Source organism: Leptomonas pyrrhocoris (genome assembly GCF_001293395.1).
Source record: "Leptomonas pyrrhocoris isolate H10 chromosome Unknown, whole genome shotgun sequence".
NCBI classification, from domain to species: Eukaryota; Euglenozoa; class Kinetoplastea; order Trypanosomatida; family Trypanosomatidae; genus Leptomonas; species Leptomonas pyrrhocoris.
In genome coordinates this window covers 1-27295 of record NW_015438372.1, presented here as the reverse complement: position 1 = coordinate 27295, position 27295 = coordinate 1, and the positions used below count along the sequence as shown (strand labels likewise).

At 51.6% G+C, this 27295-nt stretch overlaps 13 protein-coding genes across 21 annotated transcripts; all 13 read right to left on the bottom strand.

The window, feature by feature from the left end:
* Positions 1 to 637: 637 nt before the first annotated feature.
* ABB37_06831 (RNA-binding protein 5-like protein) lies at positions 638 to 1721 on the bottom strand (the record flags this gene model as incomplete). Its single annotated transcript, XM_015805256.1, has 1 exon — positions 638 to 1721. The coding sequence occupies exon 1, from the start codon at positions 1550 to 1552 to the stop codon at positions 638 to 640; it is 915 nt and encodes a 304-aa protein (XP_015655869.1). The 5' UTR covers positions 1553 to 1721.
* A 4107-nt stretch (positions 1722 to 5828) lies between these two features.
* Positions 5829 to 7204, bottom strand: ABB37_06830 (RNA-binding protein 5-like protein; the record flags this gene model as incomplete). The annotated part of the gene is made up of 1 exon (XM_015805255.1): positions 5829 to 7204. Exon 1 carries the CDS (start codon positions 6582 to 6584, stop codon positions 5829 to 5831), a length of 756 nt encoding a protein of 251 aa, XP_015655868.1. The 5' UTR covers positions 6585 to 7204.
* A 457-nt stretch (positions 7205 to 7661) lies between these two features.
* Positions 7662 to 11749, bottom strand: ABB37_06829 (putative Rna helicase; the record flags this gene model as incomplete). The annotated part of the gene is made up of 1 exon (XM_015805254.1): positions 7662 to 11749. The coding sequence occupies exon 1, from the start codon at positions 11625 to 11627 to the stop codon at positions 7662 to 7664; it is 3966 nt and encodes a 1321-aa protein (XP_015655867.1). The 5' UTR covers positions 11628 to 11749.
* Positions 11750 to 13055: 1306 nt separating this feature from the next.
* ABB37_06828 (putative RNA-binding protein 5) lies at positions 13056 to 13597 on the bottom strand (the record flags this gene model as incomplete). 2 transcript variants are annotated; one of them, XM_015805252.1, is made up of 1 exon in its annotated part: positions 13056 to 13597. In XM_015805252.1, exon 1 carries the CDS (start codon positions 13452 to 13454, stop codon positions 13056 to 13058), a length of 399 nt encoding a protein of 132 aa, XP_015655865.1. In that variant the 5' UTR covers positions 13455 to 13597. The 2 variants fall into 2 exon arrangements, with proteins under 2 accessions (XP_015655865.1, XP_015655866.1); XM_015805253.1 differs by having other exon boundaries at positions 13056 to 13587.
* A 517-nt stretch (positions 13598 to 14114) lies between these two features.
* Positions 14115 to 15001, bottom strand: ABB37_06827 (putative endonuclease III; the record flags this gene model as incomplete). Its single annotated transcript, XM_015805251.1, has 1 exon — positions 14115 to 15001. The coding sequence occupies exon 1, from the start codon at positions 14931 to 14933 to the stop codon at positions 14115 to 14117; it is 819 nt and encodes a 272-aa protein (XP_015655864.1). The 5' UTR covers positions 14934 to 15001.
* A 442-nt stretch (positions 15002 to 15443) lies between these two features.
* ABB37_06826 (putative Endonuclease III) lies at positions 15444 to 16235 on the bottom strand (the record flags this gene model as incomplete). Its single annotated transcript, XM_015805250.1, has 1 exon — positions 15444 to 16235. Exon 1 carries the CDS (start codon positions 16026 to 16028, stop codon positions 15444 to 15446), a length of 585 nt encoding a protein of 194 aa, XP_015655863.1. The 5' UTR covers positions 16029 to 16235.
* Positions 16236 to 16730: 495 nt separating this feature from the next.
* Positions 16731 to 17579, bottom strand: ABB37_06825 (N-acetylglucosaminyl-phosphatidylinositol deacetylase; the record flags this gene model as incomplete). 3 transcript variants are annotated; one of them, XM_015805247.1, is made up of 1 exon in its annotated part: positions 16731 to 17579. In XM_015805247.1, exon 1 carries the CDS (start codon positions 17478 to 17480, stop codon positions 16731 to 16733), a length of 750 nt encoding a protein of 249 aa, XP_015655860.1. In that variant the 5' UTR covers positions 17481 to 17579. The 3 variants fall into 3 exon arrangements, with proteins under 3 accessions (XP_015655860.1, XP_015655861.1, XP_015655862.1); XM_015805248.1 differs by having other exon boundaries at positions 16731 to 17574; XM_015805249.1 differs by having other exon boundaries at positions 16731 to 17541.
* A 569-nt stretch (positions 17580 to 18148) lies between these two features.
* ABB37_06824 (hypothetical protein) lies at positions 18149 to 19128 on the bottom strand (the record flags this gene model as incomplete). The annotated part of the gene is made up of 1 exon (XM_015805246.1): positions 18149 to 19128. The coding sequence occupies exon 1, from the start codon at positions 19115 to 19117 to the stop codon at positions 18149 to 18151; it is 969 nt and encodes a 322-aa protein (XP_015655859.1). The 5' UTR covers positions 19118 to 19128.
* A 446-nt stretch (positions 19129 to 19574) lies between these two features.
* ABB37_06823 (hypothetical protein) lies at positions 19575 to 22069 on the bottom strand (the record flags this gene model as incomplete). 4 transcript variants are annotated; one of them, XM_015805242.1, is made up of 1 exon in its annotated part: positions 19575 to 22069. In XM_015805242.1, exon 1 carries the CDS (start codon positions 21441 to 21443, stop codon positions 19575 to 19577), a length of 1869 nt encoding a protein of 622 aa, XP_015655855.1. In that variant the 5' UTR covers positions 21444 to 22069. The 4 variants fall into 4 exon arrangements, with proteins under 4 accessions (XP_015655855.1, XP_015655856.1, XP_015655857.1 ...); XM_015805243.1 differs by having other exon boundaries at positions 19575 to 22045; XM_015805244.1 differs by having other exon boundaries at positions 19575 to 21469.
* Positions 22070 to 22427: 358 nt separating this feature from the next.
* ABB37_06822 (putative mitochondrial hypothetical protein) lies at positions 22428 to 22884 on the bottom strand (the record flags this gene model as incomplete). Of its 3 annotated transcripts, none has more annotated exons than XM_015805239.1 (1): positions 22428 to 22884. In XM_015805239.1, exon 1 carries the CDS (start codon positions 22749 to 22751, stop codon positions 22428 to 22430), a length of 324 nt encoding a protein of 107 aa, XP_015655852.1. In that variant the 5' UTR covers positions 22752 to 22884. The 3 variants fall into 3 exon arrangements, with proteins under 3 accessions (XP_015655852.1, XP_015655853.1, XP_015655854.1); XM_015805240.1 differs by having other exon boundaries at positions 22428 to 22835; XM_015805241.1 differs by having other exon boundaries at positions 22428 to 22814.
* Positions 22885 to 23378: 494 nt separating this feature from the next.
* ABB37_06821 (putative mitochondrial hypothetical protein) lies at positions 23379 to 23751 on the bottom strand (the record flags this gene model as incomplete). The annotated part of the gene is made up of 1 exon (XM_015805238.1): positions 23379 to 23751. Exon 1 carries the CDS (start codon positions 23700 to 23702, stop codon positions 23379 to 23381), a length of 324 nt encoding a protein of 107 aa, XP_015655851.1. The 5' UTR covers positions 23703 to 23751.
* A 481-nt stretch (positions 23752 to 24232) lies between these two features.
* ABB37_06820 (hypothetical protein) lies at positions 24233 to 25658 on the bottom strand (the record flags this gene model as incomplete). The annotated part of the gene is made up of 1 exon (XM_015805237.1): positions 24233 to 25658. The coding sequence occupies exon 1, from the start codon at positions 25355 to 25357 to the stop codon at positions 24233 to 24235; it is 1125 nt and encodes a 374-aa protein (XP_015655850.1). The 5' UTR covers positions 25358 to 25658.
* Positions 25659 to 25825: 167 nt separating this feature from the next.
* Positions 25826 to 26326, bottom strand: ABB37_06819 (hypothetical protein; the record flags this gene model as incomplete). Its single annotated transcript, XM_015805236.1, has 1 exon — positions 25826 to 26326. The coding sequence occupies exon 1, from the start codon at positions 26255 to 26257 to the stop codon at positions 25826 to 25828; it is 432 nt and encodes a 143-aa protein (XP_015655849.1). The 5' UTR covers positions 26258 to 26326.
* Positions 26327 to 27295: the final 969 nt, after the last annotated feature.

Sequence of the window (27295 nt, the reverse complement as noted above, 5' to 3'; positions counted from 1 at the left end):
AACACAAAAGGGTTAGGGTTGGTTCATTCGACCTAAGGAGGGAAAGAGAAGTGGAGGAAGAGAGACCACAAAGCCGCAGCAAAAAGAGAAGAGAAGAGAAGAGAGAAAAAAAAACGCTTCACAGTTACACACGCACACACACAAACGGTAGGTATCACAGCCGCTTCCTCCTTCAGAAAGCTCACAGGGCTTCTTGTATAGACATGCGCGAGAGGGCGATTTCCCTATGAAAACGTCAAGAGCAACCGCGAAAAGAGAGGGGGACAATCGTAATACAAAGGAGCAAAACAAAAACACGCGCTGTGTACGCGATATGACATGGCGGGAGTACAGCAGCAAACGAGTACACAAAGAACACGTACACTGAAAAGATAAACTTCATGGATAAATCTTTAGAAAAACTGAAAGGGGGAATAGAGCTGGAGGAGAGAGAAGAAAGTAGAGAACGTAATCGAAAGGTAGGAGAGCACGTGAAGAAAGATTATATATTTAACTTTATAGTTCCGAATCACAATAATAATAGTAATAGTAATAGGGGGGCTGAAGTCCAGTGAATCGAGAAAAGGAGGGAGAAAAGAGGGGAAGGCGAAAGATGCAGTTGGCCTACAAGAGGGGAAAACCCTCTTCTTTTTAAAGCTCAAAAGATGACGTTGGCCGCCGGCATCTGAGGAGAAGTCAACACCATGTACACGACGTTGTCGGGGCCCTGCACGACACCGCGTCCACTCGGGATGGCCACCAGCATTGTCTGCGCCGGGTGCCGGGGTTGGTTGCTGCCGCCGTTCGCCACCAAGTACGTCGGCGTGGCGGAGTAGAGAGAGGGGAAGGGCTGCGGATTGGCCGGAATGAAGTGCGGCGACACGTTCAGCGACCCGCTGCCGGGAGGCGACTGCAGCGCCGCACGCGGGGGCTCGACGAGGGCCGCGCCAGCCCCAACACCGACGGCGGCAGCGGCAGAAGGTGCGCAGTCGCCGAGTGGCGCACTGGCCGCAGACCGCGCACGGCGCACCTGAATTCTGCTGCCGCCCACGACGTGTCCAATCATCTCCGACCGCGCCATGGCGGCGTCGTCGACGCGCTGGAAGAGCACGAAGCCGTAGCCCTTGCAGTGGTGCGTGCCCTTGTGGCACATGACCTTGGCCGACAGGATAGGGCCGAAGCGCTTGAACAGCTCGTGGAGGTCGGCATCGGTGAACCAGTCCGGCAGCGAGGCGACGTAGAGGTTGCTGTCGAAGGCCCGCGCGGCTGGGTCGCTCGCCTGCAGCGTCACGCACAGCGAGTCGTTCTTCATGGGCGAGATGTTCTCGTCGTTGTCGTTGCCGGCCAGGTTTGGATCGGCGATACTCCGCTGGGAGGCAGAGAAGCCTCGCAGCGACAGCGCCGGCGTGGTGGCACTCGCAGTCGTCCACGTGTTCTCGGAGGAGATGCGCTGGTGGGCAGCGGCGGTTCCGGCGGACAGCGTGGGGACCGTCGGCGGCTCCCCGGCGAGGGAAAAGGCATCGAAGCCCCAGTTGGCGTTGTTGCCGGCGAGAATGTCGAAGCTCAGAGTCATGGCGATGTGTGGTACTGTGTGTGCGTGTGTGCGTGGGTGTGGGTGTTTGGGTACAATCTTCAGACTATACGATGAAGAGAAGAGAAAGAAAAGAGATATTTATTGTTCGTTGGGTTGAACAGCAGACGGTTATTGTTGGCGAGCAACGAGAGAGGGAATCGTCAAATCTGAGGGTTTTGCAGCCGGGGGGAGACGCATTCAAGAAACGTTCGCATTGAAATGCGCGGCGGAGGTGCGGGGCGAAAGAAGAACGAAAGCGGCGACGCCACAACGCAGCGAGTGAGCAGAGCCGCCCAAAGCAAAGAGAGCAAGAAGAGGAGAGAGGGAGAGGAGGGTGAGGAATAGAAATTGTTGTTCACCGAACTAGAGAGAGAAACAAACACGCGTATGTGCATGTGTGGTCCCGAGATTGAAAGAGAAAAGAGAAGCCAAAGAACCAAGTAGATTCAGCAAACAGGTGTGCTTCTTTTGCTGTGCTCGCCGTGCTTTATTAGGAGATTTCTGTAGGTATTATCTTTTTTGGTCTCGAGTGATCAAACACCACCAAAAGACGGTCACTGATAGTGCTGCTCCGAGCTGCCGTCCTCTGACGAGCCTCACATTTTAGCTTCACCACCGGTGCAGTACGGCTGTGCCTTCTCTGACTCGTGGTACGTGCCGCGCGCGTCGTCCGTTTTTTCCCCTTTCCTCGACGCTCCCCTCCGTGATGGGGCGCGCCGGCACACGTCAGGGACAATTGCGCCGGCGAGCACCACGCCTCGCACGAGACCCGAGAAGGAAGGCACGGAGAAGAACATAACGACACCCGCTGAGAGGAAAAGAAAAAACCGCCAACACGAAGAACTTCGTTTAACGTACACGTGTCAACGTGATGCGTCGCTGCAGACGTGGTATTGCGTAGCCTCGCACATCAGCAGACGAAAGAGTACAGCGCGAGTAGGAGGTTGGAGCAATAACGCAACGTAGAGCTCGAGAGAGGAGCTTCTCCGAACATCGTTCGTTTACGTTCGTCAGCGAAGTGATTAAAGGGGAAAAAAAAAGATAGAAATACGTCGTATTACTCGGAGAAGAAAACCCCAGAAGTGCTTACATAGGTTTTACGTTTCATATTAAAGGGAATTGAAGAAGATGAAAATAAAAATGAAAGAAAAAGAAGAAGAGAAAAGCGCTCGCGGTGAACCTTAGAGCAAGGCAAAGCATTTTACATCACAGCAGTGTACGAGAAACCAACAAAACATCCTGCACTTAACGTAAAAAAGTCGAACAGCACAAACAGCAATTACTCTGCTGGTAGGTGCAAGCACCTAGGCATTCCTGTGTGTGCGTCGAAGCAGCGAAGAGGGAGTTGGGGCATCCCGGGCCTTTACACTCCTCCCTTCTTCGTTGGCTCACAGAAAAACGGTGCTAGTCATCAAACTCTCACCTCATCTAAACTATCACTGCACTGTCGGTGCCGAAGTCCGTGCTTCCTTCAAATGACGTCCTTTGTCGTGTGAGACACGTTGTTTGGATCTTCACGTAAATCACACCTTCGACACCCACACCAACAATAACAAAAAAAAAGTTTGTTACATAGAAACTGAAGAGAAGAAAAAAAAAAGGACAAGAGTGAATGGAATAGGAAGGGGGAGGGGGAGGGGGAGAGAGAAGAAAACATATAGAGAGTAGGAAACAATCAAATAAACTCGAACGAGCATGAAAAGAAAAGGACAGCAAAAAGAAAAAGCCCAAAAGGAGAGCTGCTCTCTGTGGTTTCTCCTACGGGAGTGGATCAGGAACATCTTCCCATCGCATGCAGCTCAAAGAACTGGATCAGCACTGATAATAATAATAATAATAATAATAATAATAATAATAATAATAATAATAGTAAAACGTATTAAGCTTAAATGCGCTCAATCCAACCATTAACACCGTACCACTCGTTTTTCGCTTTCGGTGCGGTTGTTCTCTTTTGTTTTGGAAAATAAAACCGTTAAGAGGGAAAACACATAAATATAAATATATATATATCGGTGTATCCACCACATCTGGCGCACAGGAAAAGGAAAAAACGGCAAGACTTTTAAAGCCTTTTTTTGTTTGTTTGTTTGTTTCCACAGCTCTCTGCCTTCACGCGCGTCATTCCGCTAGGCGAACCCGCGCTGCCGAGATCGTGCACAATCCGATCGGCAGCGAAAATCAAAACTAACGAAACAAAAAAAAAGAAGAAGAAAGAAAGCAAAACCGCTATTAAAAAAGAGACAACAGAAAAGGCATCGTGCATCAGTGTACGCACGATTCGCCAGAGTTATATAACGTGCATTATAGTTGAAGCGACTGGAAACTAGGGAAAGCAAATTAACCGCATTGGCGAAAGGAGAAGGAGAGAGTATTTTGAGAAGGGCATCGTGGTAGATCAAAGTATATAGAACTACGGAAAGTGGCAAGCATCGTTCTTCTTCGTCTTTGATCATTACACTCGTCGCCGATGTTATACAAGGCAGAAGCGGGGACGAGGGGGGAGAGCCCAGAAAAATAGGCCGTGACGTCGCGCACACAGAGAACACAGCAACAACAGAGAAAGGGAAGCGGGAGCCTTTGAAATTGAGCCTTAAGGAACACAACAAAGGAAGAAAAACAGGAGAAGGAAGAATGCACGAAGATAAAGGAGTACCTCAATGAGGAAGGAAAAAGAAACAAGATCTGGCAACAAGTCGAAATCAAACTGCTAAAGAAAAGAAAAAGACTCTCATATCATCGAAAACAGAAACAGCTCACTGTACTGACGTCGGGAAACATCAGCGCTGACACACATTGTTTCGCTGAGAAGAGGTCAGCATCTGACAAGTTGTACCGATCGTTTTTCTCCTACACGTAGCTTCGGCTTTGTGCTCCCAACACAAGTCTTCTGTTCATTCGACATCTACAAGGAACATCCAGCAATAACAAACGTAAAACCGGGAATGAACTGTTTCGCACGGACGTACGACGATGATAGAGAAAGTGAAGAGTGAACACCAAAACGGCGTCTAAACGAGGCATAAAAAAGGAGAGAAAAAAAACTGATCGTCTCCTTCTACAGGAGAACGTTGATGTGATGTGATCATACGTTTTTTTGGACTTTTTTTTTGCAAGTATAACACGCGACTACACGGAGAAGTGAAGAAGCTTTAAAACGGAAGAGAAAACAATAAAAAGAAGAACACGTTATACATATTTAATTCTTATGCTTGCCGGAAGAAAACGAGCAGCGCCGTAAATATAACACTTGCACGAAACAAATTATACTTGTGCTTCACGACAACAACACCAGAAAAGGAGCTTCGTTGTGCTGCGTGAACAGTTTTAAAAGAAACATTAGAATATTTACAGTAAAGCGTGTTAGGGGAGGAAAACCGATGTCGCAGGCCTTCTTGAGGAGTACAACAAAGTTATAAGAGGGAGAAAGCACGGTAGTTTAGAAAATAAAAGATTTTCTCTGTCTCAGTATTCTCCATTTCCACAACAGAGTTTATGAAGCTATCTGTAGAATAGAAATAATAGAGGTTGTATAACGGCGAGATAAAGTGTGTCTCTTATCACACATTGCGAGGGCGTTTTCGGGTGAGAATAACACCCAACAGTGAAGAAAGAAAAATGGAAACACTTTGTGACTGTCGAGTTGCGACAGAGACAACTGCAGATCAAACATGCCATTCGATACGATTTCTTTTTTCCTTTAAAGATGAAAAGAGTGTGTGTGTATGTGTGATGCCTGTGCGCTCTGTACACACGCAAACACAGATAAAGAACAGAAAAAAAAAACACAAAACAAAAATACTCCTACAAGCACACTACCGTAGAAAGGGTGGAAAAGAGAAAAGTGAGAGAAACAAAAAGGTAAAAGACCTGCTTTTCGGATTATGTGTCGTTGTCGATCAGCTTTAACGGCTCTGATGAATGCCCGACGTGCGAAGAGGTTGTTTTGGTTTTCCCTTTTTGGCATCCTTCCTTTTTCTTTGTTTGGAGAGGCGCTGCCTCCTCACACAGGCGAGTCTACTGCCCACTCCAACAGGAAAAAAAAAAGGCTTTCATCAATCACAAGCGTATTGGCCGCACACAGAAAGCACGTTTGGATGTACGTCGTAGAAGGCGATTTACCTCGAGTGAAGAGAAAGATGCGAACCTACACGCCAGTGATAATGCGCGTCTTGCCTGCCACCAGTTGTGGTGCTTCGCAAGGCGAAACACACGCCTGCGCGCAAAAACGGAGGAGTGTGTACGCTGTGCACACCTACGCGGTGGCGGCTGCGTCTTAGATGTTTTGAAAAGACAGCTGATTGAACTGCACGATGTGCCGCTCACCATTCGGGAGCACCATGAGGTGCATCGGCTGTTGCGGCGGTGACGAGGAGAGCTGCGGCAGTATCGGCTGCAGCGGACTTTGCGGCGCAAAGGCAGCTTGCATTACACCGCTGTTCGCTGCCACCACCAGCGGTGAGTTCAAGAGGGCGCCGTAGTTCTGATGGAGCGCGAAGGTCGTCGCTCCCGGCTGCGGCGGTGGCTGCTGCTCGTACTGCATCGTCGGCGCAATAAGCATGTACGCCTGTGACTGGATTTGAGGAGTGTATGGATTGGTGGCGATGGACACCACGTGCGCGTTTGGGACAGCCGCCGTCGCGGTCGTGGTGATGGCGGCAGCCGCGCTCGCCGCCGGCGTCGACACGCTCGGGAGCGCAGGGGTGTGCGACACCTTACTAAACGTCGTGGAGGCGTCCGCGCTGGCCCACCGGACCTGGATGCGGGAGCCCCCGACGACGCGGCCGTGCAGCCCCTGGATAGCCTGCTCGGCTGCACTCACCTCCCGGTACATGACAAAGCCATACCCCTTCGACAGGTGCGACTTCTTCGCCCGCATGATACGTGCCGAAATGATGCGACCATAAGGGGAGAAGAGGTTGTGCAGCTCCTGATCGTCGAAGTTCATCGGCAGACTGGCAACGTACACATTGCGGTTCTGCCCCGCCGTAAAGGCACTCGCGTTCCGGGGGAAAATCGCCGTGCTGATCATCGCGAGACGCGACGGCGCGACGACAGAAAACGAAAACGAAAACGAAAACGAAAACGAAAACGAAAACGAAAACGAAAACGAAAACGAAAACGAAAACGAAACGAACGAAAAGAGAAGAAGAAATAAAATGCAGTGAAGTTCAGATTTGGACAACAGCGAAAAATAGAAACGTATTGAAGAATGAATTGGCGGCACCGGCGCAGAGAGAGAGGTGGGGGCCAGAAAACGAAGAGAAATAAAAACTGGCGTACGTACAAAAGCGTGTGGGGATACGTGTCTACGGTGAAGGTGCGCAACGCGCAAAGACGGTCACACACGCGCAATGAAAGGGGAAAAGTAAAAGCGAAGAGGCGGTGAAACGAGACGAAACGAGGAAAAAATAATGCACGGCGAACTGCGTCAACCACAACGAAGAGCGAAATGTGCGTGTGTGTGTGTTTCCGTGAACGTAAGACGACGTCAACGAAAGAGGATCACGCTGCGTGGTGTGTTCGTGGAAGGGAAACAGAGGAGGTGCGCGTGTGAGGTGTTGTGCGAGTTCGCGAATTTCACAAGAAAAATTGACGGCACAATGGCGCTTGTCGAAGATGAGGAGCAAGACAAAACGGTAATGCCAGTCTTTATAGGCGAATTGCACACCCGAGGTAAACGGCGGCGGTTGAAGGAACGGCAGAGAGCAGCAGGAGAAGAAGTGGAAAGGAGTGATGTGCGTGTGTTCATGTTTGCTAAAAGAAACCGCGGAAGTGATGTGCGCGGCGCAAGAGGAGAAGATGCTCTCCGTCTTCCCGGAGTAGCTGAGCGCCGCATCGGACAAAACTGACCAAGAACAAATCTCCGCGAATCGTCAAACACGCATCGACACAATTCGGCTCTTACGGCTTCTTCAGGTGGCGCCAGAATGGTTCTTTTGTGCAGCAAACAAAAAAGAAGCAGTTATGTTCATGGCAAGCCCCTGTTATTAAGGCATTGTAACGCTGCCCCCGAAAACTCCAAAAGCGGAAATAAGAAGCAAATTATTTAAAGCCAATAGCTGCTGGCGCACCGCATCGATACACCCACATTACGTACATTTTTACGCTACCGCTTGAGCGGCTTCACGAGCGTGCAGTCCTGAGGGAAATGCCACTGACCACAAATGAAGCAGCGAACCGGCGGCCCGCCCTTGCTGTGCGCGCTGTTGTGCGGACAATACCGCGAGACGTGTCCCGTCTCGCCGCACAGGAAACACGATTTGTTGGTCTTGAAAGGCTGGTCGTCCGGGACGGTCGGCTGAGCCGCGACGGCTGCGGGGGCGTCGGGTACGAGCGGCTCCGTCAACGGCGCGCGTGGCTGCCGGCGGTCGACGATGGTAAGAGCCCCGGCACGGCCGCCGTCTTCCTTCAACAGTTTCACAATCGCGCGCACGACGACGCTGCTGATCGACTCCCACGACTTGGACGGGTCGTTGATCTTCTGTGTCAGCGCAGAGTCCAGCTGTGTCTTGAGGTGCGTCAGGAGCGTTGCGTCGTCCTGTCTGCACTTGAAGGCTGTCATTTCATCGACGCACAGCTCCTCGTATTTCGGCAAATATTCCAAGTTGCCGCTGCCAAAAAGAATGACGTGGAGGGGGGCCACCACGGAGACCTCGCGCAAGAAGGTGGCGGACGTCTTGACCTTGTCCACGTAGACGACAAGCGGGGAGCTGAACGACGTCTCCTTCCCTGCCACGCTGGATGGGTGGATGAGGCATTCTGAGCCGTCGAAGGTGCTGAACTTCACGGCAGGACGACCGCCGAAGCTGTGGCCCGGCCCACCACCACCACCACCGCCCTTCGGTCCGCGCCGCACCCGCAGCCGGGCCACGTTCGGGTACAGCCCCGCCACGAGGCATGCCAGGATGCAACGGCTGCTGCTCGAGTTGTCGTTGAAGAGCGGCCCGCCCGCCTCAAACACGCGATCGTCCATCGTCGTGAAGGGCGGGAAAACAAACTTGTTCGGCGAGACGCGGCTGCGGTTGGCGTTGTCGATGAAGCCCGCCTCGACGAGGTAGCGCTCGTACTGCCGCTTCGTGGACTGGATCTGCTGCAGGGCCGCGGGAGACAGGTAGCACTCCTGGCAGATCTTCCGCGCGGCGCCGGCGCCTTGATGCTGCACCGCCGTGGCCCACTTGTTGTACGCGAACCACGACGCGAGTTGATCGGACAGCGTCTCCCCGGCGAAGGCGCGGCGCATGTTCTCCACCTCGGTGCGGAAGTCGATGGAGGCGATGAAGGGAGAGCGGGAGGCGAGGCAGGCGGCCATGGTCAGAACCGGGTCGATGCACTGCAGCAGTGCACCGTGGATGATCATCTTGCCCACCCGCACATCCAGCGGTAGATTCGCGAGGTGCTGCCCCAGAGAGGTGAGACGCTTCTCGGCCGTCAACGCCCCGAGCGTCGTGAGCACCTTGACGCTGCTGTGGATGGCGCGCTCCTCCGGTGGGGAGAGGGCCTTCTGCAGATACTCGACCTCGTCGCCGAGGTGGAGAGCGTAAATCTGCAAGATGAGACTCTCCAGCGGCACCCGGTGCATCTCGCAGAGCTGGTGGTCCTCGAAGGCGTCGAACTGGGCCCCCGTGAAGAGGCGGAAGCAGAAGCCCTCCTGCACACGACCGGCGCGACCTTGTCGCTGGCGACAGTTCGCCTTGGAGATGTTCACCGTGACCAACTCCGAGAGGCTCTTGCGAGCGTTGTAGCGGTTCTCCTTCGCCTTGCCGGTATCAATCACGAACACGGCGTCGTCAATGGTGATGGAGGTCTCCATGATGTTGGTGCCCAGAATAACCTTGCGCTTGCCGGGCGGCGGCTTGCGGAACACCCCCTGCTGCTCTGATGAACCCAACGAGCTGTGAAGGTTGTAAAAGAGACACGCCTTGGCGAGACGGGGATTGTAGGACAGCTGCTCCATGCACCGCTGTATCTCCGCCATGCCGGGCAGGAACACCAGCACAGCGCCAGGAATGCGGAGGGCGTTGTCGATGTACTCCACGATGTACTCTATAAGCTCGTAGTTGATGACATCGAAGTTCATGCGGGCAAGAATGTCGAGCGTCTTGGGCGACGCCTTCACCACGCGGGCCAGCTTCTGCTGCTCCCTCTCCCGCTCCGTGTCCTCCTCGACGTCCTCCAGGTCGAGGTTCAGCACATTCTTGCGCGTGTTGCGGCGACGCGTCTCCTTGTCCCCGCTGATCTTCTCGTACGGCGAGGCGTCCTCGAGGGTGTACTGCACCTCTGGAATGATCTGCTCCAGGTGCATCACCCTCACCGGAAAGGTGCGGCCGGCGATGGAGATGACCGGGGCACCGTCGAAGTAGCGGGCGAAGAGCTCGGAGTCCATCGTGGCGCTCATCAGCACCACCTTCAAATCCGTCCTGCGCCGCACCAAATCACGCAGGAGAATCAGCAAGAAGTCCGTGTCGACGCCACGCTCGTGGATCTCGTCCACCACAACGTGGCTCACACGACCAAGAAACTTGTCCGTCTGCAGCCGCCGCAGCACGATGCCGGTGGTGAGGTATGTGATCTGCGTCTTCTTCGACACGCAGTTCTCGAGGCGGATGCTGTAGCCGACCGTGCCGCCCACCGCCTCGTCGCGCTCCTCGGCCACGCGCAGCGCGACGGAGGTGGCGGCGAGACGCCGCGGCTGCGTGCACAGAATATTCGCCGCACTGCCGTTGCCCTCCTCGCACATGAACTCGTACAGGAACTGCGGGATCTGCGTCGTCTTGCCGCTGCCCGTCTCACCGCCAATGACAACGACATTGTGCTGCTTCAACGCGCTGCGCAGCGTCTCACGAACGTTGTGCGCCGGCAACGAGTCGCGCGACTTGCGCAGCGTCCCCTCCTTCCGAAGCTTCTGCCACGACGCCTTCAGGGTGGCGTCGAGCGCAGCATCCTTCAGCAGAAACTCCCGGCGCTGTGTGTCGCGGATGATGCTGGCCGCGTCGACGGTAGCCAGCTCCACCTTCTCCGGCATCGACACCTGAATGAAGCGGTCTTGTTCCTCGTTGTCATCGGCGTCGTTCTTGCTGCCGTCGTGTTTGCCCGTCAGCGCACTCATGAAGGCCTTGCGCTGCTGCTGTGCCTCTGCCCGCTCCTTCAGAATTGCTGCGCGGTCCTGCTGCGGCGTCGGGGAGGCCGGCTGCGATTCCTCCTGAGAGGTGACAGCGCCGTGAATGGCGGAGACGAGGGCCAGGAGGCAGCCAGTGCCCACGAAGCCGTTGATGGCGTTCACCGCCGCGTCCATGATGGCCCGCCGGTTGCTGGCGGAGATGTCCTTGGTGCACGAGGGCGCGACCACCAGACTCGGCGCCGCGTCCGTCGTGCCAGAGCGCAGCGGTTGAATGTGGACGGAGGGCGTCTCTGCCGGGTAGAAGTCAGGGAAGCGGAGGACAATTAGGACTTGCTTGTCCGCGGCGGTGCGGAAGCAGAAGTAGACCTCGCGGTCTTCGGTGTCGCCATCGTCGAAGTGGCTGCGCCCCAGGAAGCTGTCGCTGAAGAGACTCTCCACCGTAGTCATCTCCTCCTCCAGCATCGCGTCGCCTTCCTCAGGGGTGATCTTGTCGTCGGTCTCCTCACGCGAAAACCACGTCATGCAGTTGAAAAGCTCAAAGCTGCTTCGAACTAAGAACGGCTGGAAGGCGCCCGTTTCGTCTAGCAGCTCCGATACGTCGGAGAAGGCAGGCACCTCGTTGGCTTCGGCGAGGTCGGTCAAATACTGCGTCACGAGGTCGCGTGGAAATCCAAGGCCTTCGTAGAGACGCTGGAGGATCTCCGACGGCGTCAGCGGCGAGTTGCGCTGAAAAGTGATGCGGGAGCCGATTTTGGCGTCAAAGTGCTTCTCTGGCACCGGCACGCTGCCACCACTCGCAGCGTGGTGCAGAACATCCACAATTAAATCGCGACCGGCGTTGGTGATCATGGACGGCGTCGCTTTGGCCGGCGCCGGTGCAGGGGCGGCCCCCCGGCCACGTCCTCGGCCGCCTCGGCCGCCACTCTGCGGCTTTCTTTGGCGATTTGGGCCCATGTTTTGCAGCCACAGACACGCACACGCACACGCACACACGGGATTAAAAAGTTAACGTGTGGACCTGCTCGCGTTTCTGCAGAGGTGTTCTGCAAGCGATGCCAGCAAAACAGCGAAAAACTGAGATGTTTATGATGGATGATACACCACAACCGTGTGACAACGAAGAAGAAGAAACGTGACAGAATTCACAAAGAGGCAAAAAGAGATAGTCCGTAGAAAGGGGGAAGCAGGAGCACGTGCGGCGAAAAAAACCCAAGCACTCCTTTCATCTTTTAATATTCTCCAGTAAACAGTTACGTACGTGTGCTTGGCAACGTGCGAAAGTTTACGTCACCACGCACGCATGTGCAGAGGAGCATACCTTGCTCTGACGCCAAGATGTGATGCCGCAGCGCAGCGACCCGTCTGTAAACTCCTTTGCACTGCAGACACACACGCAGCTGCGATAGATGGGCCAAGAAGCCCAAAAAGCACAAACAGGTCTGCGCACCGCATCCTCCCCTTGACTTTAAGAACAGAGATGTCTTTTCTTTTTCCGAAGAATGAAGTGGCTGTCAATACCTTTAGAGAGATCAAACAATAATAATAATAGTAAAAATAGCGCTTTAGAGCAAAAGGAAGGAGCATAAGCAAGAAAATGAGAAACGAAGAGAGCGCAATTATGAACCTGATTCCCACTGAAATGCGAAGAGGAAAGATAAAGTATATATGGGTTATATGAGTGGCAACGTGTTCTCTGTATTCTGCTTCCACGTGTACATTATGGTACGGGCGCCTCTGCACCCTCGCCATTTCGATAGAAACACGAGAACGACGGAAATACAGACGGCTCTTTTCACTTTTCATTATTTTCTTTTTGGGAATTTGCAAAGCTCGGTTATTCCTTTGATTTTTCCGGGGAAAACGAAAAACGCCGTAGTGTTGTTGTTGCTTTACTGCGTTCTGTCTTCGTGTTTACTTGACGTCAGAGTGCGAGGTGGCCTCCGCCAGAGGTAAAAACTTCTGTGAGGTAACTGCTGTTTTCTTCCTTGGTCAAAAAAAATTTTTTCCTGTCAACAAAACTGTGTTCTCTATTTTCACTGCGGCAGTGTAAGTCAGAGTTGAAATAAAGGGGTATTTGAAATAACGTAAGATAAGCGAAAAGTAGTTGAAGTTAGTTGGAGAATCGAAGCCTAAATTCACTAAGTTCTGTTTTCTTTTTGAGAAAAAAAAATATATAAATATATATTTATATATTTATATATTGTAGGTACAAAAGAAATTATAAAGCATAGGGTTTTTTTTTGTTGAGGTTGTTGCTTGTGGTTGGTCTTCTCTCTCCAGAGCCTTCCCTTGCCGTTCAGAATCGTCACTTTATGCGAATTCGTCCGTGCAAGGCGTCGGAAAAGAAAAGATAAAATTTTAAAGCAATTTATGAAGCACTCGTTAACCCTGCACCGCCGACTGCTGCTGGGAGTACATCGGGGACGGCACATACATGACGTAGACCGGCTGGTACGGCATGCACGCACTCATCAGCTGCTGCTGCATCATCGCGGGGTACATCTTCTTCGCAGAAGCCTCCGGGCGAGCCAGGCGGACCTGGACACGCGTGTTCCGGATGGAGTGACCCTGCAACGCAATGACGGCGTTCAACGCATCTTGCTCATTCTCAAACAGCACGAAGCCGTAGCCGCGGCACAGGCCAGTGTCCTTGTCGTACTTCAGGGTGCAGGAGATCACGCGGCCGTACGGGGAGAAGAGGTCCAGGAGATCCTTCTCCGTGTAGTCCTCCGGAAGGCTGGCAATGTAAACATTGCGGCTGAAGGGAGACGGGTACGACATTGCTGCGAACGGCTGGGGCGAAAAGGTAAAAGATGAGCTGTTTCCGTTTCCGGGACGCTGGCGTCGATTCTTGATACGGAAGTAAAGAGGGCGGACGGTGAAAAGCTGGATAGCTGAAAGTGAGTGGGAGGCTTGCGTTATCTATGTGATGTGGAAGAGGTGAAGAGACATAAAGAAAGGGGAAGCGTGGAAAGGGGGAAATCAACGTAGATGAAGGCTCAAATCACAAACTGAAAAGCGCTGTTCTCGCTTTAAAATAGAGAAGGGAAGGACAATGGAAGACGCCGGAAGAACCACCATTTTATTAAAAAATAAGTCGCGAGGGCGGCACAGCGCGTAAAACGCGGAACATGGATTTCTCCTCTATTTCCTTGCTGCTGCTATTATTCGTCTCGTTTACAGGTAGTTGTGTGAAGAGACCTCGTGCGGCCGGCCACGCATACGAATAAGGGCAGAAACAAGAAATTGTAGTACTCTAAATAAGTGCCGTGCCCTGCTTGGAGTGAGTATCACTCCAGCCGCGAACGCCGTGTGTGGAGCAGATGTGAAGAGACAGAAGCAACAAACGCAAGCGTCTTTCAACGCCCACTTCGTCGATCGTTTTGAGCGGCCACACACACGAAGGAGCGAAACGGCAGCGCGTCTTGCTTCGCTTCCTTTTCATCTTTTCTCTCTCTTTCGCGTTGGGTTTTCGGCAACGTCATCGGATGGTCCAGCGGCCGCTCGTGGCTTCTTTTTGGGAGACCTCAGCGTCGACAGCTTCGGTTCACCCGCAGCTTTCGTCTCTTTGAACGCGTTGGGGCAGACGTCGCTCAGCTTGCACGCGTCACACTTGGGACGCAGTGGGGTGCAGATTGTCTGCCCGAGACCCACCAGCAGGTGGTTAACGGTGCCCCAGTGCTCGCGAGGCAGCCACGACTCGAGGGCCTTGCGCGTGTCCTCTGGCGTCTTCACAGTGCTGGGAACCCAGCCGAAGCGCTGGGAGATGCGATGCACGTGTGTGTCCACACCGATGCCGATGATGCGATGATCTGCATCTTGAAAGAATAAATTCGCCATCTTCGGTCCAACACCTGGAAAGGCGATCAGCTCGCTGTATTCTCGCGGCACGTTGCCGTTGTAATCCCTCACAATAATGTCCGCTACCTGTTTAATATGCTTTGCTTTTGTGTTGTGGAAACCAACTTTGCATATGCAGGAGTCCAGCTCTGATTCCGTCATTGCTTGGACCGACTGCGGTGTGAGCCCGCGCTGCATCAGTGTTTGCATTGCGACCGCCGTCACGCCGTCTTTTGTTTGCGCGCTGAGCATGAGCGCCACCAACGTGTGGAATCGTTGCGTTTCCTTCGACGCGGTCCGGTCGCGCAGCATGTGGCACCCGATGGTGTCCACAGGAGCTTTCAACGTCATTCGGTAGTCCTCCAGCCTGGCGTAGAGCTTGGCCCAGTCCGACGGAGGAACAAACGCCATCCGTTTCATGATGAAGATCTGCTTCTCTGTTGCTACTTAGGGAAATGGCGAACGAGAGAGGCTCCGTACTCCCGGCTGACGAGCAAGTCAAATTGCAACATTCAAAGTTTGCACAGTAGATCGAGGAGAGCGGGAGAAGTTGGGACAACGAATGAGCAACTGTAGAGAAGCACAGTGTGAGACACCCGACGATGAGAGCCCGCAGAGACGGTGCATTTAGAGAACGTCCGCCAATTGCAAATGTGGACTATCCCAGTCAGAAAAAATAGCGCAGGAATTTGATCGCGTTAATGCTCGAGTTAACAAGTACGCCTTACTGATTTGCAATGCCGTGTTCATGCGTCAAAGACGTCAAAAACAGAACAGCTGTTTCTTGCCTTCCCATTTGTGCTGCGATTTGTGCATTCAACGCTCTTCTTTGCACCGTAGGCGTCCCAGCAAAAGCAAATAAAGAACGCCCGAAGGAAAGGCAATAATAAAATAGACGCGCAAGACGGGCGTCGCTTACGACAAGAAGCACTAGACAGCGCAAACGAGACAACCTACTACGTAAGGCTTCTTGAGGCGTTGCCCGTGCGGGCAAAGATCTTGCACGCAGAAAACCTCACATTTCGGATATTTCGCGCGGCAGAAGTCTTGTCCCAACGTCACAAAGTCAAAGTCGAGGTCAGCCCAATGCTCGCGGGGAAGCCACGACTCCAAACACTTGCGAGTGTCCTCGGGCGTCTTCGCGGTCGGTGGCACCCACCCAAGTCGCTGCGAAACGCGATGCACATGCGTGTCCACGCCAATCCCGACTAAACGATTGTCCGCAACTGAGAAGAACAAATTGGCCATCTTCGGACCGACACCGGGAAGGGCGATGAGCTCCTCGTACTTGCGCGGCACCTTGCCGTCGTAGTCACGCAAGATGATGCCGGCAGTTTGTGCGATATGCTTCGCCTTGTTGTTGCAGAGGTTGACGGTCTTGATGCGCTCTCGTAGCTTCTCCTCTCCCATCGACTGGACCTTTTGCGGGGTGAGTCCATCTTGAATTAAGCTGTTCATTACCGGCGCACACGTCGTCTCTCTTGCCAAAGCGCTCAGCATCAAACCAACAAGCATGTGGAAGCGCCGTGTCTCTGGGTCGCCACTTTCGCCGCGCCACCACGAAGACGGATCATCGCCGTCCAGTTTGGGGAGCGAATGTCTGTACTCTCCAATACGCTTGTAGGCTACGCGCCAGCTTGATGGCGGTTGAAATACTGCAGTGGGTGGGCGACGCGACAGTGGGATCTTCATTTTCGGGTCTCTGCAAACATCAACGAAGCTTCAAGAAGGAAAAATGAGATTGCAGTGATGGAGTGCCGTTTGAAGGTGCACGCCAGGTTAAGTCTCTGCCATACGATGCGCAGCTCTGCGTGCAACAAAGGCGGAGGTCCTTGCATGTGTACCCATTAAAATCTCACACTAAGCAACAGGCGATATTGATTGCGTGATGCCTCTGTTTCCTTTAACAAAGCAATCGGCAAGCTTCAGCAGAATAAATCGAACGCTATTGTTGAGGAATACGTCATCACCGTTGAAGTAAGAAGCCGTTAGGTTTTCAAAACCTTTTTGATGATGGTTGTTGAAGACGATATGTATAGTCGAAGGGATATCTCTTGAGTAATTGATCGGGCACAGGAACGTAACAACAGCGAAGGACAAACACGCATCCAAAAAATGCGCTGGTAAGGTCAAACAAGCCGATTCCCGTGATCGCTTCCCCAACGATCCACAGTCCTGAGGGGCTCGCAGCCTCTCCAACGGGCAACAGCCGCCGCCCTACAGCTCCTCCAGTTCGTTGACATACGTATAGGACGAAAATAACACAAACAAATAGCGAAACCAAACGAGCTGGGACGCGTGACGCTGCATAGCTGCCATACTGGCCCAGAATGACGCGGGGTGTATAAGAGCTGCAAAGTTTGTCCGACTAACGTAGGTCGCTGCGAACGTTGTATAGGAAAAGGCTGCCAACGGACCGATATATTTCATAAGAAGGTTGCGCGTTCGCAGCTGCAGGTAAATGATGCCCGGTGGCATGCTCTCTTTGAGGTCGCGCACGCCGTTGTGCACGGCAACGTGGTTGGGGTGGCCTGAGATGCCGTATTTGTCAAAGGTAACGATGGTGCTGATGTTGCCAGCTTTCTGCATGTAGGACTCAATTTCTTTTCGTATCACGGTTGTGCTCCACGCGTTTCGCATTCCGTCCTGCAACTCGGAACGGTCAACTACTTTGATGTTCCGCCGCTGCACACCGAAGAAGGCGCCGCTGGCGACAAGTTCCTTTTCGCGCACCTTTCCGAGACCGTCAACGTTGCCGTTGGAGAGGCAGAGAAAGTGCACGCCGACGTTGCGGGTGCGCAGGGACGTCAGCAGCGGTGTGAAGAACATAGCTTCGTCATCGGGGTGCGCAAAGACAACGAGCACGTCGCCGCGCACAGCGGCGCCTCGCAGGTTGGACAATCTCGTCCACCGCAGCACAAAGGCGGCAGTAAAGAAAAAGAGAAACGCCAATAAAAGACTGTTCATTGCAAAAGCTGCGTAGAATTATCCGAAAAGAGAAAAGACGCTAAGCACAAGCAGAGGACCTAAATGTGGAAGGAAGACGAAAGTGATCTCGACTGCCCTTTGCAAAGACGGGCGCTCCACGTGGCTTAGACACGCCAAAAGGAGGAGATGGCAGAAGAAAAAGGTGAAACGAACCTCAGACTCATCACCGTGCTATATCCGGTGCGGTTATTAAACGGGGCACGAAGAGACGCCCTGTTGGGAGAAAAAGAAGAGGAGCACCTGCTGTTGCACGCAAACAGATGCTGTCTCGCGAAGACCTGTAGATGCAACCCGCGAAAAACTTTAATCCATCGTGGCAGCGTAATATATCGGAGAATGTTAAGAGTTTTTTTGTTTCGGACATTTTGTCTTTTGAAAGAATAAAGTTTATAAGCACTTTTGTCGCACTTCTATATCAGCATAGAAGAGCTTGAGCTACTCAAGACACATTCGCGCACCTGCGGAAACAAATAAATGCATAGCCGGAACGCTTCCCGTGCGTATTCGAAGACTAATAGAACACAAAAAACAAGGAGGAGAAACAGATGCCTGATCAGAAAAAAAAAACCCGTGACACCAAAAGCAAAGAAGTCGTCGTGGTGGCGGCGGAAAAGGGGAACAGCATAGAACAGAATGGTGGTCACGGGTTAGCGGCCGTACGTCCAAACACGGTACACCGAACAGAATCCCGATAGAAGACCCGCCGTACTCACGGCTCCCTGAAGCTTCCACTCTCTCAAATTTGATAAGGCCACAAAGATGTCCAGCAGCAGCTTTGTCTCCGTGACACAAATCCAATGAAGCTCAAAGTCGGTCCACAGCAGCTCCGCGTAGGACGTGACGTAGACGTTGTTCTGGTTACTCGCCCCATCCACTCCAACCTGCTGCGCCTTCAGCGCCTCCTTGAGCTTTTCTTTCTCGTCCGTGGTGGACGCTAACTTGCGGCGTAGCTTGTCCACGCGATCGTACTTGGACAGCAGCGAGAAGTTGTCCTTGGAGAACATAATCTCCCGTGTTGGCTCCGGGTCGGAGGCGTCGAGAATGCCTTGATAGAGGCGCAGCGTGTTGAGGAAAAGATCAATGGTGAGCACGGGAAGGCCGCAGCGGGTGGCGATGTAAATCAGTCGGCCCGCCACATTGCTATGAAAGAAACCTTTTTGCACAAGGAACGCGACGTCCTCAAAGAGCGATTTAACAAAGAGGAGGCTACGAGCGATCATGTCTAAAATCATCTGGCACTGAATGAAGAGGGCAATCCACTGGCCGCCGCTGACGGGGATGTACACGAGCTCCGAGGCCTTGATCAGCGTGACGCGCATCCGCACAAACTCACCAAAGAAACGGCCCAATCGGAACATACGACGACTGTTGATAATTGTCATGAGGTTTTTCTCCAGGCGAGAGAACTCCTCACCGGGCATGTAGTTGACGTTGAAATCTACCGAGTTCCACCACAGCCTGATGCGGATGAGGTACTGTGCCACCTTGAACACCTTGTCACGCCCTTGGTGGGTCTGCAGCAGTTGTCGCAGGCGCGTCTTGGTGGTGATGCCCTCGAACGGGTTTCGTCCTAGCACGCGCAGCGCCTCCTGCGTTCCCTCCTCTTGTTGCATCATAGTGCTAATCTGTCATACGTTGACAAAGAAAGCGGAAAGCGATACGACAAAGAGGCCAGGAAGAAAAAGATGAAGGTGGCAACAAACGTATTTTACACCGATGAAGAACTCCCAGACGACAACACAGGGAGACGCCCTGAGCAATTCGACAGTACAACGCGGCCCTGCCAAAGGAGGAACACCATTTTGCATCCTTCGTGGCGCAAATAACGACGTCGCCGAGTTGCGAGTGGACCGTGAAATCCAAACCCCGCACTTTACTTCGACAGTTCTCTTCCTTAGAGACAAGAAAGCACCCCTATCATATTTGGTCCCTTTGATTTGTCTTAGAGCTCCTTATTCTCGCACTGACACGGATTTTCGAGAAGTTCACTCCACACAAACAAAACTAAGAACGCACACACAACGCAATCGGTAACCAGTGTGCGCGAAAAAAGGTGTACCAGTTGTACCCACGCTACCGCTTTTCTTCCCATCGAGGATCCTCCTCGCTTTGCTTACGCTCCGCGCGTTCCTTTAGCACGCGTTCCAGATCCAACTCGGACGACGTCAGTAGGCGCACAAGCCAATCTGCGGAAACCGCGTTCAGCCTGCGCGTCTGGTACTCGGTGAGGTGGACAGATTTGACTCTGCCCAGCATCGATTTGAGCGCACTCCCGCCTTCCGTTGTCCCCACACCCAGCTTCGTCTGTCGGCGCGTCCTTTCCTCCCGCCGGCACCTCGCCGCGGTTCGCGGGTCCACCTTCACGCGGTACACCAGCTTCCCGCGCAGCTCCCGCACTCCGGTGACTTCGTCCGGATCGTCCGTCGCGCGCGGCGGATGACTGTTCACCGGCGGCACGAATGCCTCCCAGAGTGTGTCATCGGGAGATTCGTACTCCACGGTCGGCTGTGGCCGCGCTGCGAGTGTCATTTTCCGCTGCGACACAATTCCCTGGAAGGGCGTCTCCTCCACGGACAACTTGTCCATGTTGTAATCCTCGATAAACTGAATCCAATTGAACGTCTTTTTGCTGCAGGGCAGATAGTCGCCTACGCGGCAGTGTTCGAGAAACGTGAGGATCGGCGCTTGAGGAAACAATTCGGAGCGGCGCCTCGCTGCTTTGGAGAAGCTGAGTCCTAAAAGTCTCTCGATGCGAACCAAGGAGTTCCAAGAGGCCAGAATCCGACCTCGATGGTGCTGTCCGGCCTGTTGCTCGATCTGCTGTTCCGCGTACCCGAGAGTTTCGCGCTCGTGCCGCTGCAAGAGGTGGTACTGCGCCGCTTCACTGCCCAACAGAACTGCATCGGACGGAGAGTGGGCGCAGCAAACCATGCCGTTTTCGAGCACCTTTGCCGCCATCTTCGAGTTGTTCGCCGTCATGTCTTCCGCAGTGCACCACTGCGAATAGATCTTCCAATCGACGAGGCCCTGTTGCGCCGCCGCCTTGCCAGCCGCACGGAGTGTTTGGACTCCATCCTTGGTGACACCGTTTAACACCAAGCTCTCAGCGGCACAACGCTGTTTCAGCATCACCTCTGTGGCAGGCAACGCGTCGGCATCGGCGGAACCACTACGCCCATCTACCGCGGCGGAGACGACCGAGGCAACGTTGTCCAATGCAAACGACGGCCCTGCCGCGGCGAGGCAACTCTCGATGGTCTTCTTGGCGGCCTCTCTGTCCTCCAAAATGCGGAGCTGAAACAACGCGTACTGGTACCAGCATGAATCATCAGCAGGCAGCTGGCAACACATCTGACGCATAGCCAACTCGATCCGACGAAGTTGCAGGTCTCTAGCGAGGACACCGCTGTCAAGACCGGAAATCATGACGGCCACGTGCACCAGCCACGCACGCCGGACATTCTGGACCTCTTCATCGGTGTCAAAGCGTGCGTACCGATCAGGCCACTTTTCGTGAAGCGCCACGGCTGCTACCCGCTCACATTCATCTTCTGCAATGACTTCTCTCGTACCGTTCTGCTCTGCAAAAGCGCGGTATTCAGCGTACAGCTTCTGCCAATTGTATAAAGGAACAGAGAGACCAAATTCATACAAATTCATTCGTGACTCCGAGGAGCCGCAGCAGTTAGCTGCCTTTACCCACAACGTCACGCTCAGCGGATCGAGACCAACGGCTTGCACTGCTGCCAAAGCAACCTCTTCCGAGATAGTCACATTGTTGCGCTCCGCAAAACTAAAATAAGCCTCCCAAGAATCGCAAAAGATAGCGTCATCTACGAGGCTCACGACTAGGTCTCGCTGCTCTGCTTTATCGAGTGACTGCACGTACTGAGCACTGAGAGCCGATTTGGGAAAGTACCGAATAAAGTCTCTGACCTCCATGGTTCTTCTAGCAAGCCAATAACTCTGGATGAAAATAATTAAAGAATAATTAGCAGAGGAAGAAGAGAAATAGAGAGACGCATTAAGACCGCATGGTGAGAATGCTAGAGCGATTTCACCTACCTTTCTTACATATTTCTCTTGTGCTTGAAAAACGCCACCAATGACTGGCAATTGATCGAGTGAAACCATAGTTGGAAAGACGAAAGAGGAGAAAGAAAAAAAAAATCTGCTAATCGTTCAGCATTCGTGGAAGTATTTTTATTGTCGTTTGGGTGAATTGACGAGAATCTAAAGAGTAGTAGCGGTTTTTTCTTTTTTAAGTCTCAACACGAAGGCTCTAAATGAACTTCTAAATACAGCAGCGAAACAACCACGAAAGTCGCCTCGCCTACAAAGGCGGCTCAGTGGCTGTCTGGGATGGTTCCACTACAAAGTAGCCTGAGGGTCCACTGAGTAGCCAACTAAAGGATGTCACAGATTCAGAATACTGTTGCATCCTTTCAACGAATTTGCGGCGATCGTACGGTGCTCCGTCCTGTGACAACGTTGCCCTAGACTCCTCTGACGTGTTCATTTTTTTCCTGTAGTTTGGCAAGACTAACGGAAAACAAACACGTACAGCTGGTGTGTATGCGCGGGAAAATGAGGAGAGAAAGAAGCAAAGCCGTTAAAGAACCTCCACCAGAAATACAGTAAACAACTGTAGGTACTACGTCCCTGTTCATAACGCATGAAAACACGGTTTAAACTGTCACAGAGCCAAACGGGAAAGATTGTTGCTGTTTCGCTGCTTTTCTGCATCAATTATTTGATGGATAACAGCATGTACACCGAGCGGACTAGAACAATCTCTATTACTGTTACTGTTGACCTTGAGTTAGTTTGCTGGTAGCCCATTATTGGAGATAGAAAAAGAATAGTTTTGTTGCTAAAGAACTTTGAGAATAATAATAAAAAGCATCGACTTCTAGTCACTATAACCTAGTACGTGTACTCCTTACCGGTGTAACCCGCCCAGCACTCAAACTCCTTCACGCCGCAATCACGGTTCAGACCGTTGTTACCCCAGCCAAACATGAACGAGCCACCAGGGAAGCGGCGGTGACGAATGCGCGCAAAAGGGTTCTCAGGGCCTTTGTAGGTGATGTAATGGTGGGAGTGGCGGAGCTTCTCGTACATAATCCAGATGACAGCGAGCATACCAAGGGCGGCGAAACGGCTGCTGTGACGGAGACCGGGCATGTTCGTCGGGTTGAACAGCGGATCATCCGGCATGGGAAGGCGACCGGTACGGCAAGAGGCCATTTTCCTAACTAAACACTATCCTTGTAATTGTATTTTTAGAAAATATATAGGAGATGCACCGCTATGGATGAAGAAAAAGACACTTCGTACGCAAAGATTACCAGTAAACAGTGTGACAAAGTAAATAAAAACTTACACATGTAACACACCCCAGAAGACACCAATGTCAAGTATCATTATCAAAGACAGCAGAGAAAAAAGGTTATCAGAGAAAGAGGACTATGCGCTTCCTTGGCAGCAGATAGGTTTTCTTTTTCATAGATGCATACAGTTATCACAATAAGCTTCGCAATTTAACAAAGCAGACTCCTATGGTTCTTCGTTCCGGGATTTTCTGAGAAAAAGCTCGTTCCACAAAGAGGTTCATTTTTGCCGCGCGCGCCTTACTGACATGCACACCGATGAGAAGTGGAGCCAACTGATAATGAATCACTAGCATCACTTCTTTTTTTTTTTTTTGCTGGACGTTCCTTGTTGCTTTTCAGAACGAAAAGAGTAAACATAAATGAACTTTAAAAAATATGATTTTGATTTCATCCTCTGACGAAATTGAAAACAAAAGATGCTAGATTGCCTAATATCTACCTAATCATACTACAGAAAGCAAGGGAAGAATATATTTAAAAACTAGTACGTGTACTCCTTACCGGTGTAACCCGCCCAGCACTCAAACTCCTTCACGCCGCAATCACGGTTCAGACCGTTGTTACCCCAGCCAAACATGAACGAGCCACCAGGGAAGCGGCGGTGACGAATGCGCGCAAAAGGGTTCTCAGGGCCTTTGTAGGTGATGTAATGGTGGGAGTGGCGGAGCTTCTCGTACATAATCCAGATGACAGCGAGCATACCAAGGGCGGCGAAACGGCTGCTGTGACGGAGACCGGGCATGTTCGTCGGGTTGAACAGCGGATCATCCGGCATGGGAAGGCGACCGGTACGGCAAGAGGCCATTTTTGATAGAGGTGGGGTTTGTAGAGGTTATAAAAAATATATAAGCCCTAAGATTGCGGCAAACGAGAAAAAACGAAAAACCCGAACGGAACCAAGAAAGGAAGGGCATTGGTGTGACGAAGTTGGAAATCAAAACGAGTCGGTCATCTATAATTTACATAGTCGCAAAGAATAAGCATCTTTACGTTCGAAATTTGCACCCAGAACAGTCGCCCAAAGGCCACCGTTGCATATCTGCATCCACTTTGCGTTCAACGAGGTGGAAAAATCCTCCCCAGATCACTTTTATCCTTAACAACTTCGATTTCTTCTATAATGGTGCGGCCATTTTTCCTTATTTATCGTCTCCAATGCTAGCAAAAAAAAAAGGGTTACGCGAGTTAAGAGGAATATGTTGAGATAAACAACAAAACGTTATGTTACCTTGACCATTGCCTTCTCGGTAAAGGAATGAGCAACTATGACCTTCGTATAGTGCACAAAGACAGATTGTTTGATTTCATTCATAAATCCTTTCCTTAATTTTCCCACTAGTATTCAGTTCGGCGCATTTTTGTTTTCGGCTCCTTCATCTCGTTTCCAGCCACCTCTTTTTCATCCAGTTCGTCGATCACTGGGTCCATGTCATCCCAAAGAGCGTCTCCGAGAGCGTTTGCCTTTTCGGGTTGCTTCGTATTGACAATACCACTATAAGACGAGACTTTATCAGTGAGAGGCATCTGCTTGTCTAGAAGCAAGCAATTGGATTTCTGTTTCACATAAATGGACATCAGCAGTTTACCGGTCGGAACGTGGTAAAGACGGGCCTTTCTGTCCAGCCCCGTAACGCCTAAAATCTGATGACCAGAAGGGTGCTTTGCCATGCAGCGTACGCTTCCCACGCCGCCACGAAGCTTGGCGCGAGAGGTGAAACCACGGCGAGTGTCGTACAAATGAACATCACCGCTTGCCTCTCCGATGAGAAACTTGTTTGCGTTCCATTGCAACATCGTTGTCGGCCGGCGCTCAATTTCGCGGCTTATTTCAAACTCCTGCACCGGCCTGTCGTTCGCCCGGCGATCGTAGAAACGAACCTGATGATAGGCGGTAGAAGTAGCAAAAACGTACGGATTAATGACACAAGTTCCTGTCACGAAAACAGGGTACGGAACATCCAAAATGTGGTCGCGTACGTTGCGTGCCTTAAACACAGGAACATCGAGCTGCTGGGAGGCAAGGTCGTACACGCAAAGGTCGTTTTCGCGTCCTCCCATGGCAATCATCCCAAATTTGCGGTGAATATGTGCGGCATCAAGAGGTCCATTGGCGTCAAATGTATTTGCATCTGAAAGCTCGTTATTGAACGACGTTACCTTGCCGTCTTTTGAAAGAATAACTAACTTACCCTTTACGAACGACATCGCATTTGGTAATCCAGCAACGCAATCCGCTTTGATAGAGGAGGTGATAATTCGATCGGATAAATTGAGCAGCGAAACAACTCCATCGTTTGACGAAAAAGCAATGGACGATGTTGAGCTATCCTGCCAGCACATTCCCATTATCGCGCGCTTGCGACTCTGTTCGCCGAACGAGAACTTCAGCGTAGCGCCGCTGCTTTTTGATATGTCCCATATTTTGACAATGCCGGTTTCGTCTCCGGTGACGCAAGTCATTTTCAGGCAACAATGATGTCGTGATATTGTAAAGAAATATACAACAGCTGTACAGTATGCTCTTTTTGCCGCGCAAAAGCGGAAGGGAAAATAACAGCATGTTACATTGCGGACAAAAAGAAAGAAGTAGGATGAGGCAAAGAATAAAGTGTTCACTAATTTCCTTTTTGGAGAGCCGGTGAGAACCACATGATGTGCCGAACGCAAACCTATCCAAAAAAAAAATGCGATGCGTACGCAGAGACACAGAAAAAGCGCATTTTTCAACATCGATTCCAGTAGACGTACCGCAACAAACATAAACTACAATTGACGTTAAATTACTCTGATCATTATTCTATTTCTCTTTCCAAGCAGAGTTGACAGAATTACAGCACCACTATCAGACCCCCAAAATAAAGCAAAACAAAAGGCAACTTTTTCGCTGAATAAGCACACCATGTGTTGAGAGCACAGAAGAAAAAACGCTTATACCTTTTCCAACTCCAAATCTTTGACAAAGTCTTTCGATGAGATGGTGAGTGCGGTGGAGGCTTCAAGAAGAACCTTTTGTCGACTTAGAACGTCTATTAATGCGTTTTGACGTCTGACGTAATGGCGTAATTTTTGATTTTCAGCCTGCAGGATTGCCACTTGACTCGAACCTTGGCTGTTCCATGTAGCTAAGACAGCTCCATCGGCTTTTGCCGTTGCGACCTCCTCTTTTTCTTGTGACGAAGAAAAAGCAGCCAACTTGATACTCAGTTCGTTGACCTTTTCACGCAACACAGCAGCGTCGTTTTCGGCGTTCTCGCGTCTCGATATCTCCTCGTTCAATCGATTTTCCATCATTGTTAATGGCGAATCACCGGTCTTTGAATCACTCTTTCCGGTTATTGCTTGATCTTCTAAATGGCTCATTTTGTTTCTCTTTCGACTTCACTGAGAAGAGCGACGTAAAAGAGAGAAAAAAGAGTGGCAGAAGGTCCTGCAAAAAAAAAAAATGAAGAAGAATGGACCCAAAAAAGAGCGAGCGTTTCATGGAGAAGGAGAACTCAAATGAAAGGCAGAAATGCCTTGAAACACAACCGCTTGTACATGGAAAGCTCTTGACGCGCTTTGTCGGCCATCGGGAAAACAACCTTGTGCACTGGAGACAGGTGAAATGGGCGACTGCGGCGATTTGTGAAGGTCATTTTCTTCTCAAACGCAAAATTAAGGTATTTGACATCAGTCACGTATTTCCTACGCGTTGGGGTTCTCCGGCTGCTGGGCTGCTTTGCTCTGCGCTTTCGTTGGCGTTTGGTGTCCCCCCCCCCCTGACGCAACAACAGCACCCCCGAGACCAGAAGCCAGCAGCCAACCAAAGCCTTCCCAACGTTGCACGCCCCAATGGAGCTTCTCTTTTCTACTGTTGTCTTTCTTTATCTTTTTGTTTCCAACAAAACTGGTAGAGGAACGTGCCCGCGAGACGATAATTGCGCAGCGACCGACCCTCCTGCGGCGCAACGCGGAATATGTAAAAGCTGGGAAACCGGTGCAGAAGGTTGTCCGTTAAACTCCCGTATCGAGTTCCGCCGCTGCTCCCTTTTCAGAAGACTCTCAATGCCGCAATCAGAGCGGAACACTGCATCACCAAATGACAACTCCCAGTAGCTTGGCGTGGTGCGCATCTCAGAACGCTCTCTGTTCGACTGAAGTGAAACCACACCTCTTACCCTGATGCTGAGTGAGTTCAGTGTAACTCAAAAGGAGTTGAAAGGTCTCACTAAACTTTGGTTTTGTAGTTTCCTTGAGCACCTCAACGTGGGCGGCTGCCACCGACTCACCGACCTCAGCCCGATCAAAGGATTACAGCGACTTTCTTGGATCGACATATCCGACACCTCTGTGGCCGACCCGTTTACAACGTTTTCTCAGATGTCACAGCTGACGGAAGTACAGATGATCGGGCGCAAC